Source organism: Crassostrea angulata, chromosome 9 (genome assembly GCF_025612915.1).
Source record: "Crassostrea angulata isolate pt1a10 chromosome 9, ASM2561291v2, whole genome shotgun sequence".
NCBI classification, from domain to species: domain Eukaryota; kingdom Metazoa; phylum Mollusca; class Bivalvia; order Ostreida; family Ostreidae; genus Magallana; species Magallana angulata.
In genome coordinates this window covers 2,692,075-2,704,840 of record NC_069119.1, presented here as the reverse complement: position 1 = coordinate 2,704,840, position 12,766 = coordinate 2,692,075, and the positions used below count along the sequence as shown (strand labels likewise).

Below are 12,766 nucleotides of genomic sequence, written 5' to 3'. Positions count from 1 at the left end.
AGACTCCTGTTTATCATAAGCATGGTCAGTTACACAGACATGTTTATCTGTCAAACTCTGCTTCAATCACTACCGTATCTAAATATTGATTTTCTGGCCAATAAACTAACAGGTTGATGTTACAGCTGCAGCTCAGGAGTCGACAACAGGTGGAAGAAATAAAACGCTCATGAATATATTAACAATTCTCTCTCTCTCTCTCTCTCTCTCTCTCTCTCTCTCTCTCTTCTAACTATTCCAGAAGCTTGTTAACTTCAATTAAAAGCACTTTCAAAGTTAAAGTGTGTAATTCAGTTTGAAGCTTCATGCTGAATAATCAAAGTGATATTTGCCCATATGTGGATAACAACCAGGTAAGTGATGAATGAGACCAATAGCTGTCATTATGTTACACAGGTGTAGAGTGCATCTATTTGTAACTTAAGCCAGAGGATCTCTGGTGCCATATCTTTACAACCCAAAACATTTCCCAAATGTAACAAGTTGCAACCAATATATCACACCCTATGATACTGTAACAGAACATTTTATCTAAATGTGAAAGTCATTCAGAACACATGAAGAATACAGAAAAATTACATATTTGCTAATTTCCCGGGTTACCATTCATTTTAATTAAACATGAAAGCAAGATTCTAAATTTAAGTATCACACCTAATATTCTATTTTTCTTTTTTAATACATGTAAATTTTAATTAACCACAATTAAGGATGACGTTTACTCAGAATGAAAAAAAATTCCACTGATGATAATGAAAAAGCAACTATTGTGTGTTATAGACCTTTTATTGTAGTGTTATTTTTCATTTTCAAAAAAGTAGGTCAATGACCTACTTTTTGAGTAAATGGCCATTGTATATTTTTGGAAAATTAAAGGAAAATCACTTAAAATTTTACACTATGATTGAGATTTTCTTAATTGTGAAAATAATACAAATTGCTCAACACTTTTGAAAATGAAATTCAATTTTTTATGAATGGCAGTGACACTAAATACATACAAAACATTAAGTTTTCCTTCACAATTTTTATAAATATTCCAGTCCGAATTTCCTCTATCACTTTTCAAATTCCTACCCATTTTTGATCCAATTTTACAAAAAATTGAATGATGATAATACAAAAACATTTATAGCATTAAACTACTTTTATTGGTCTTATTCTGTTGGCATATAATTTATATGAGGTCAATGATCAAAATTTTGAGATATGGTGTCTTTTCTCGTTTTTAAGCATATTTCAATATTTTTGAAATTCATGCCATACGGTTATTATAATGAATAAATGAGGAAAAACTACCAGAAAATATGCAAAATTATATAGACTAAAATATAAAATCTTAACTTTTAATATTAGAGTACTTCCAAAAATGTTTTAGCAGAAAACAAAATCTGCAAAATTTAGTCCGAATTTCCTCTGTTTGGCTAAAAGTCTATTTTTGTTTTGGCATAATTCCATAATATAGTAGAAATATCGAATGTTATGTCAATAATAATTCATTTCACAGATACTTTTTGTGTTTAGAACAAATTTTACTCATGACATTTAACTTTATAACAATCCGAATTCGAGAACTCAAACCCTGAGTAAACAACACCCTTAAATGAGTAAAACTGTGGTCATGAAGCTGCTAACTGTTACAAGGTTCTCTGGTCACCGGAGTCACAAAACTTATTGTAATAAGGTCGGCCCCTCAGTCTGTATAAAACCAAAAGTAGTCGCTTACTTACTTAGTATCAGAAAGTTTTAATTTACTATAGTATATACATGTACTTCATTGAAAATTAGTGGGTCAATTGCCATATTAATAAATCAGTATATCAAGGAATTATGGGTTACTTCACTGTGTTACATTTAAGGTTAATGTTTTGGGACCTGTTACTTATAATATTCAGCAGTCATATTTAGAGAATACAGTACTGTACACTAAGACAGAATATTACATTTGGGACTGCATGACTAAGTGTTTTCCTGGTCAATATGAACCCGGATCATAGAGGTTGGGAGGTTTATATACCTCGGAGACTTCATAGAGAGGCTGAGGGTCGCAGTCCCAGAGACCGAAGAATTTGCTGCCGTTGTAGTGAGGGGTAAACATCGTAATCTCATCACTACACACAGGGGGGACTAATGGGTAAACAAGCTTATCAAATGTAGATGTACAGGTAAGTAAAAACCCATCGGAGGGTAAATACTGACCACAGATCTAACGGAACTTGGATGACCTTCCACGGAGAGGGAATACACAGTGACACCCAAACAATGAGGTCACAACGCACCATCAGTGGCCTTGGAACCTGGGTACCTAGGGACTGCATCCACCCATGCAGAAGAAAAACACCTCAATCTTAATGTCCCATAGCCCACGATCTTGTTAATATGTTTAAATGACATAAATTTAAAAGGGAATACACAGTGACATATAAACAATGAGGTCACCTCCGCACCATCAGTGCATGGCCTTGGAATCTGGGGACTGCACCCACCCTGGATCCTAAAAGGCTGCTGAGTAAAACCTAGTACAACCTAGTCATCAAATCTCAATGTCCATTTACTCCCCATCTCCCTGACCCCTTAAAAATTTTAACATTAGTGACTAAAAGATCTAAAAACAAACTCTGCATGGAGATTATACTGTAATGTCATATATAAAACATGGCATAAATTAGAGTGGTTATAAAAACGGTCTGCCCACTCCTGTACATTAATCCTGCATACATAATATGCTTTAGTTGTGGGTCTAAACCATAAAAGCAATGACTTGGACTATCATATAAAACAAAAAAATTGCATACAAGTATACATTTGGCAAGGCCATGCTGTATAGCTTGTTGTGGTTATATACTTACGTCTAAGGTTACGGGAGTCAAAAGGGTAAAAGGACCACACAGTCCACAAACTGCCCGCCCTTATAAAGTCACAGTTCCTGTGGTACAACCTTTAGTGAATCACTAGGACATCATGTATTGTAATCCACATTCTTCATCCATAAAAATTATACTATAGTGTATCACTTGTGCAGAGCATAATATTATCCAGAGAAATTATCTGTATACTGTAGTGTATCACTAGTGTGAGCATAATATTATCCAGAGAAATTATCTTAATTCACTTTGATTACATCCACGATCATTCCAAATCTAATCCAAACAATTTCATTGTTCATTTATAAAATCCAAAAAGAACAAAATATAAATCTGAAAGCACCTGTGCACACAGCATCAGCCAGCCACTAAATAAGACACCTTTTCCACTAGTACACAGAACTATTAATCACTAATTAATTAAGCTTATTAGAAGAGTCTCACCATGACTTTGCTGAGGGTTTCAGCTTAACAAATGTTACTGCCAACTAGCTATTAAACAAACCCCAGAAATTACAACAACTGTGCAGTTATATAAACATTACGGAACACAGAATCTCAGGTTGCATGCTCCGAATCACCTGAAGCAGGTAGAGCAGGTGAAGTGCCCGAACCAATCAATAATTAAAGGAAGACTGTGTCTGCCAATTATTTTCTTTTTCCAAAAAAAAATATCAAATCTTGAACATAGAGCATGAAATAATTCCTTACATATGTCTACCTTTCACTTTCTCTTTTTATGCTTAAAACAAAATTAAGTAAAAAACTTTTTAATGTATTGAGGTCAATTTTTTCTTTGGTTGCTGTGGAAACACTTTCATGACTTGGCCACCTGCCAAATGTTAATTATCAGAAGACTTAGGTATATTTATTCTGTAACATTTAATTAAAGTGCTGCTGCAGTGATTATACCTTCATGCTAGGAGATAAATACAAGAACCTTGAGTATAGCAATATTGAAGTCATAATTTTGCCGACAGGGGGGTAAACAGTTTTGCTGCATGCATGAATCTATCCAGTTATTATAACAAACAGTTTTTATCTCTGACAATCACTCATTATTCATAACAACATGCTTCCTTGGGGAAACAAGATGAAAAGAAAAATTTCCTGCTGTTCTTATAATTTTTGTCCAATAATTTTTCTTCCACTTTCACTTCAATTTTCGACAAGTAATTCAAAATACTGAGTTAATTTGGCTTAAGATTATATAATATATAAGAAATTGTTGAAACCACAAACATGATGAAGATTTGATTTTAAAATAATAAATGGATTTTCCTCAAAATCTGTTTGATTTCGGGTCCTGTAGGGGACATGTACTGACATTGCTTATGCAATATATTTTATACTTCAATACACATTCAAAGTCACTTCGTCAGTGACCAATTAATATATTTGCACATCATTTTCTTCTTTCATTTTTTCCTTCTTACTTGTAAATGTAATGCAATTAATTAACTGACAAAACTAAATTTGGTTGATTGATAAGTTTTGAATGTAAAACATAAGGCCATCCTTAAAAAATGTTTATTTGGAATTGTGGCCAGGAGGTTTCTGGACACAGGAAAGAGGAAGGGATGGGGGTGTATTTCAATGAAATGGGAGGCAATATATATTCCAAATGAACAATAATTTCATTTTGGCCTAATAAGAAACATTCAAAGTCAAAAATCTTGCACAAAATTTTCTTCATATATCTTAAACACCAGTATATTAAAACCAAACTAATTTTGACTAATTGAAAGGTTTAAAATATAAAACATATACATGTGTATCCACATATAAATAATTTGACAGTCTGAGAATTTTCTCACCTGATAATTGAATGTTATCACCTTAAGTCAGATTGTCGCCCGATAACAAAGAACAAATTAATCCTTAACATGCATTATCAGAATAATCCATTACACTGAAAGTGCCTACAGTCGACAGTCCATTAACCCCTAACGCATTACAACACAGGACCCAGGGCTGGTCAGTGACAGGGAGGATGACATACTTAGGAATTAGCACCCTAGCAATTACCCAAACATGAGACCATCCTCCGTTATCTGTGAGAGAAATTTGATAAAAACCGTGCACTTATCTCATTAGTGGTCAGTTAGGGCCCCATACAAATGGTATTATATTGTAGATTCCTGTGTACTGTACTCAAACACTGATAATTGGAAATAAATGCCAGGACAGGGTTAGTGAGATTACAGGGGTTTAGGTTTACAGTCCGATATCAACTCAAATATCATAGCAGCCAGGCAACTGTAGGAACACGCTGATTCCTCCTGATGTAGTCAGACTTATATCACGTCATTCAATTTATCAAAAATGGTTAATTATAATTACTAATTAATACTAGGAAATTTTCTTTGTATAAAAAAGTATTTAGAATATTTGTTGGCGGAATAATAAAAGTATTTTGTTACCTTTTAAATTTTGTTATTTTCATAGTAAATATATGCAAATGCAATCTTGTGATGATTTCAAGAAATCTGTCATGGAGAAAAATATTAAGGTATACATGTACAATTTTAAATATGTTTTAATTCAAACACCTCATTCAAATCCACCTGAAGGTTCAAGATGCACAGAATATGTGGAATTTTTATTTACAAAAAATGTAAAGAAACTGAAAAATCATACATCTTTCGTTATGAGGATATATGGATGCATCCCCCCCTCCCCATCCAACCCAACACACACACTTTTCCTACGACACGAGGTACAGATCAGGTCTTCACAAATTGATATAAATGTTAATAACCCAAGTACCTACACAATCAAGATAACCAGCGGTCCTCTCAGAACTTCTTTTTGGTTTACAAATGTACATGTGTTGATTCTATGCAGGTGCATGGCAGATTACATGCTTCTTAAGGGAGATAACTCTCAAATTAAGCATGGTAAATATCCTCAACGTTAGGTATACTTAATAACACAGCAGGGATTGAATACTTAAAGGATACAAAAAGAATCTTGAATTTCTAATGAGAATTCGTTAATTGTGGACTTACTGGCGGATTAAGAGTGAGTCATTCACCTTGTATTTAATTTCGGATTAATGAAGCACAGAACTGCCGGGGGCAACCACGAAATGTCAGAAATTTAAAATATCCATTCATTCATAAAAATGACTTCTTTCGGTTTTTAATCTGTATGTTTCATATATATTTTTGAAAAATGTATGTTCACAAAGAACAATCAAGAACATTACAAAATTTAAGATGTCTATGGTGATGACGTTTTTAAATGAGAGAGAGAGAGAGAGAGAGAGAGTGAGTTAAAAAAGATGGACTTACCGTGATTTAAACATAGAAGAAGAAATATCAGGAATAACTAAGTCCAGTACTAGGTGTCAATCAAAATATCCATACTCCAAATGGAATATAATCCAACAAGTGATAAAATCACCCAAACAAAATGACAACAAAATGACAACACCCGAATTAAATTCCTCAAAATTCACGTATTCCAACACCCTCTCTCTACAGATTCGAAAGAAGGGACCATTTTTGTCTTTTGACAAACAAGAAATTCCTGAGAGCCACCGCGTTTCGAGGTTTTACTATTGCTGGGCATTTAATACAAAACAGGTTTTGCTATCGCGCTCGATATTCCGGATTGATTTATTCCACGCGAGGACCGATTGTGTATTGCTCTAATCATAGACTAATGCATGCACGCGCTTTCTCTTGTTTTCTTCCGCCTGCTGTCAGTTTTTGCCACCTGGTTTATGACTGTGGTCGTCTCCTGTCTATTGTCGCGTGCAGATTGACAGAACTGCACATTAGTGGCAATACTGTGATCTGTGTCCGCTCTACGCTGAATTTTTTTTTATTTCTGATTTTTTTTTATCATTCGGTCGCTTGCTATAGAAATCATAAATCTTAAATCCTAGTCATAACCTTCTCTAATCGTTACCAAAAACGTAATATGCTTTTGAATCTCTATTAAAGAAACTGTGAGTAAAATTGTATCTGGTTGTGTACAGGTATCCATGACAGTGTATTATCATTAAATTACACATGAACTTTAAAAAATGAATGACGGGACAAATAGATTTAAACGAAATTTGAAAACTTGTGAAATTCATATTTGCCGTGGCATGGGCCAAATATTTCAGAACACGCAATTTTTACATTTTTTTCTTAAATTATAAAGACCATACACACACAATAAAGAATTAGAAGATGCCATACATGAAAATACAGGTGTCTGTCTCTGCAATATTACTCCATAGGATAATAATTTAAACTTGGGGTACACAAGTACCGGTGCATGAAAGATGCACGTGTTTTTATTACTGGTGGGTCGTTAACATTATGGCACATACCCATACATGTATCAACCCTTAAAATTTCCTTATTTATGGGCCTTATCATTAATTCATCGAAGTAAAAAAATTAGAGAGAGAGAGAGAGAGAGAGAGAGAGAGAGAGAGAGAGAGAGAGAGAGAGAGAGCTCGACGTCCTGTCTGTCGTTTAACAACTGGAGAAACTCACTATATATCCACCGCACGGCAACACATACCAGGACTATTTTTAAAGTAATTAACTTCTATTCTTAGATTGTACATTAGGTTGTGGCTTTTAATGTATAACATTTACGTTCGGTTTACCTATCGTATCCAACATCATTGGATCTGCGTCTGAATGCCTCGGCATCTTTTGATCTGAACCTGTCCGCTACAACATCATAGGATCCGCGTCTTAATGCCCCAGCATCATTGCATCCGCGCCTGAAGACATCATCCTCTTTTGATCTGCGCCTGTCTACTAAAGCATCGTAGGATCCGCGCCTAAATGCTCCAGTATCATTGGATCCGCGCCTGAAGACGTCGGTGCCACATAGATCCTCCTGGGAGTCGGATAACTCACACGACCCGTGATAGGAGCTCGTGTCGTCACCCGTGTCCACCCCCAACTCACCGGCCGAGTCCTCACTGACGTCACAACTCAAACTCATCCCTGGCTGCTGCTGTGTAAGTCCTTATAAACTATCCAATAGTTGCAATTTGAAAATTCACCTCTTTGCATAAACTTGTCCATAAAGAGTACAGGTACATGTACTTTGAAAATCTGTATTTTCCTTTATAATCCAATATATATTTCACGATTAGAAGATCGAATCACTTGGTAATCGTTTAACATCCGACATCAAATAAAATCATCGTACCACGGTTTGTATTTTGCTCATTAGGTATGTGATAACGAGGCTGAATAATAAAACCCCGGACATCTAATGACACACTTATCTGTTATTGAGGTCATCAAGCGTCATGATTAACAGCGCGTGCATGTCTTCTACAGCTGACGGTCCCCGGGGGCAGGGCAGTGGTCAGGGTTTACGATGCGGTCATCAACCGTCTGTCTCATCGGACTAAAAATAGATCACATGAAAGCAGACGACCCTCGGGTTCTGGGAAACCCATTCATCAAAACGCCGTCACAATCAAAGGTGAACTTCAAGCAAAATTGCGATACTCCAATAAAATTTTGTCTTCCGTATATAATAACTTTTCTCGGAGGTAAACTCATAAAGAGCAGAAGACAGATCAAATCAGCCACGTTACACGATGTGTCCCCACCAGTCGGCAGTTGACCCGGGGACAATTAACAGTGATTTGTTTTGGGCCCGTAGTGCAGTAAGCCTCATTGACAGTTTAAGTCCTGATGGAGCAGACCATCCATCACCCCGCAATCAGCGTCTTTATCCTCAATGATCGTTGTTCTACGTGCAATAAGATTACAGGTTGACTGAGGACAAAGCATCTGGCAGGCAAATGTATCTTGGACCAGAGCGGACAAAAAACTTGCTCGTTTCTTTTCTACATGTAGAGGTAGAATTAAAAAAAAATGCGGCGTTGGAAGGGGGGGGGGGGGGGTCAGTGTCAACTATGCATAAACACACAAGGTTAAGGTACGAAACACTTTTTTTGTGTTCTGCTTCATTTGTTGAAGTCTCTTTGGTAGTGCAATAATCAGACAAAGGTACAAGACAACATGAGTTATTCCACTTTGGTAAAAGTTTGCCACACAGACACACAGAAACAGGGAGGCCTCCCCCTAATGTGTGAAAACCGATTTGTTCCTTCTTATTACATACTACATTAAAGATTCTCTACAAACTGTCCCCACTTTCTGGAGACAATGCAAAATGCCGACCAAATTATAAGGAAACAAGGTACAAAACAATACAGTTTACCGCTTATTCTATTAATTAGTTTTAAGGATATTTAGTTATTAATTACCGCCGTTGTTTGAAAATAATACGTGTCTGGAAAAAATTTGAAATTGTTCCTCTCTCCTTTTAGTTGTGTTACGTAAAGTTATAAATTAAAGAAATGAATTCAATGTTAACAACAAGTTGTAGGGGCTGGTAAAGTTTACGCATGAACAGTAAACCGGCAGTTTAATATAAACTTATGCATACATGACTAGTATCTCTGTGTGGCCAAAATATCACAAAATATAGTATAAAACGTGTACCATTCACGATATTAATTTCACAGGGAAAAATCCCACAAAACTGACTTTTGCATTGATATTCTACTAACATATAAAGACTGCTCTAAAATAAACTAATTTTTTTCCTTCCATGTCACTTTATATTTTTTTGAAAAAATTGCTACATAAAAATGATAGCAGTTTATCATAACAAACAACAAATTGCGCTGCAAAACAATAAGTTATAGAAAAAATTCTTATCTCGATAAATGCATGGTGATTTGGAAGCAATGGCTATCTCCAGAAAATACAATAGCCGTGTTTTTCTATACCATTTTCTTCCACAGTAGGACCCAGGGTTCGTCAAATTAATTTCAGTGCAAGTGTAAAACAATGGCCATATGGGAAAAGGGAGGTAATCCAAACTTAATCCTAAAATACAACAGTGGGCCGATATTAAATTTCGGTTTACTACACTTATCAATGGTCATATAAAAAAATATTTTCCCAATTAATATTCCACTTGGTTCCCCAAATTTCTACTGCGTTTCTAAAAGTATACACCATTGCTCTGAGGATTCTATCATTATGTATCACCAGGCCCAACTCAACACCGCTCTGAATTACAGCCTTACCAAATGTAAGTAAGTGTCAAATGTCTTTGGGGAATTTGTGTTTTTAAATTTAATTAAGAGAAAAGTTTCTGTAAATGTTATTCGATGGTTAAACATTCTAAATTCAGCAAAGGCTTAATCCTTCAGTCAGGGTTGGACAGTTACATGATATCTCTTCATTAACATATTTTCATTTATTGACTCTGCTCTTTAATCAACATGGCGCTAAATTGTTACAAAAAAATGATACCAAATACTTCATTCTCTCGAATCTTGTTATTTTGCCCAATCATTGTATCCAATGCATATTTTGTTTATAAAACAGCCGTTTATATGGAATCAAACTTTCGGTGCTATCAATAGTTCCCAAACTAAAAGTACATTCCATGCAGATTCAAAGATTTGAACAACTTCATTGGGTGTCGGCTTGAGTGAGATTTCAAAAAAATCAAGAGGTTCATCAACAAGAGAAAAACTCAGCACAGATTAATACTTAATAAAAGAGAAATTAATTCTTAAAAACTAGTTCTCTCGTTGCTTGAAAGCAGTAAACTAATAACTGATCATTGCGTATGCATCATCCAGACACATCAAGTTAAGTTTATCCCGTCCGTTTATGATGATATCTTTTTGTGCATACAACATATGTACATCAGAGTATTCTATATTTTCATTTTAGAGACAAAGTTTATTTCTAGATATTGAAAAGTGAATAATAACTCACCTCCGCCGGGTAAAACTACAAGAAAACAAATAGAAAATTTATAAAAACAAAACATATCAGACTGAAAACTAGAATATAAATGAATACATTATAATATATATTAAATAAAAGATAATTTACAAAGTAAAAACAAGTAAGGTTAAAAAAAATCATTAAATCAGAATTCAAAGAATAGTGCAAATATGTACATTGTAAAAAGCATTTTCCATCAGATAAAAATCCGCTTTACATTAGCTATAGAGTTTTGCAATTTAAACAACTCAAAATTATCTAAAACAACTGTAATAATCTTGAAATATTACAATTATAAAAGTTTAATGCAACACATGGGTCGACTGAATTTAGTGTCTTTTGTCACCTTGAAATGAATGGTAAAGTTTTTATATGTGAAGTTGTGGGTAATACCGGTCTGTCCCGGTAGGGTTATATATATTTATAAATGCGCTTGTCAAATAAAATACTATCTAACTTTTACAAATGTATCTTTTATCATTTTTGTATTGATTAACTGTAACTTTGTAATGTTGAAGTTCTTAGCATCCGTATTATGAATTCCGGAGAAATCTCACTTCGTTACATTTACCCAAGTATACGCTCAACTCTAAAACGAAACTTAAGTTCAACAAGTTGTATTTAAGTTGGTTAATTAGAAATCTTTGATATTAAAATTGTACAGAACATCTTAAATATGTAATATCAAAGGAAAATTTTTAAGCAGAATACCAAGGTTGCGAATAATAAGCGAATGAGAATAAAGAAAAGCTGTCTTTTATGATTCATGCCGGTATGAATGATAGTGAACTTTGCCATGCACCCTATCCCCCCCCCCCCCCTCCCAAAAAAAAAAAAAATTAAATTTTTTTTTAAAAAGATGAATCCTTAATTTAAGGCGTGGTTCTAAAAAAAATTCAAGACAATTTACCTTGACTTAATATTTATAAATACAAAAATTACAGGAAAAAGACAGCGCGAGAATCAAATCAAAATTATTTTCCCAGTCGGGTTCGGGCTGTCACTCGTCTGATGAACCAGTGCTAGTCTGGCAGTGTTTAACCACCAGTTTGTCCACACGTTACGGATCTATTGCATAGGAAAGCTGTCAGAGGAGACAGTGATTGTCTGTATTGTCATAACACAAGTATCCAAATTGGGTTTTTTGGGGGTAAGAATAAGTTCGATATACGAGGTTTATTAATACTGACAGAGTAGCTCACATCACACAGGCGATGGAGATTGGGGAGGGGGGGGGGGGTAGACCCAAAGCAAAAATTTCCAAAAAACAAAAAACAACAACAACAAAAAAACAGTAAAGAATGCGAGAATGTTGAAAGGGAGTAAAGGAAAGAAAGATTCGGAGAAGGTAATCTCAGAAATTTAACATTTCAAAATAACAGGAGTTACGCTTCAATGACTGTGTCCGTCAATAGGATGCCATTAAGATGTCGTCTGTAGCTACTTAGTACTTACCGCCTTCTGACCCACTTTAACATCGTCAGTCTCAGTCAGGGGTAACCAATGGTGACCTGGTCACGCCATCACGAGGCTGCTGACAAGGTCTCCACCAGACCCTTCTATTTCTGCTCTCACTGTATATACCCAGCAGTTATTTCCTCCACCCTTTAGATCTGTGTAGTAATCCCCGAAGAACCTCACAAGTACAAATCCAGCCAATTACAGCGGGCTCCACACACACTCACTGACCACATCGATGTCAGGTCTCCCACCCCGAACTCAGAGGGATTATCCTCTGATGACGTCACTCGACTGAAAACGGTCCGCTATGCATTGTTGGGACTGGATTGTTAGAACGGAATCCTCAATTTGAAAGTAGACGATGTTTCCCGCAGTATGGATGTCGAGTAAACTTTCGGTAAAAATGAACCAAGTCCGAATATTTCCTCGGGGATTCCCCTCCCGTCCGGTGACAGAAACCGCTCCCTGCCTTTGTCCGCTGGGATGCCGTGATGACTAACCAGCGCCGGGACTGCTGTCGGTTATCACTGTGACGATCTGTGGGCCTACCCCGTCCTTTGTGTGTTATACCCGGCAATTAGAGATCCTTCACACGCTCCACTTACCACCCAAAACACAGAAAAGAACAGTTTTGACGAAAACCCGTCA

General features: G+C 35.6%; 1 protein-coding gene across 7 annotated transcripts in view; it reads right to left on the bottom strand.

The window, feature by feature from the left end:
• Positions 1 to 12,766, bottom strand: part of LOC128162468 (protein cordon-bleu-like) — a 48,359-nt gene extending 35,593 nt beyond the window's left edge. For 5 of the 7 annotated variants that reach the window (XM_052825683.1, XM_052825685.1, XM_052825684.1 and 2 more), the window contains exon 1: positions 7,480 to 7,841. In XM_052825683.1, coding sequence (XP_052681643.1) covers positions 7,480 to 7,826 — 347 coding nt within the window. In that variant the 5' untranslated portion in view covers positions 7,827 to 7,841. Of the gene's footprint in view, positions 1 to 6,160; positions 6,420 to 7,479; positions 7,842 to 10,645; positions 10,661 to 12,112 lie in introns of those variants that run through there. The other 2 variants (XM_052825689.1, XM_052825692.1) reach the window with 2 other exon arrangements.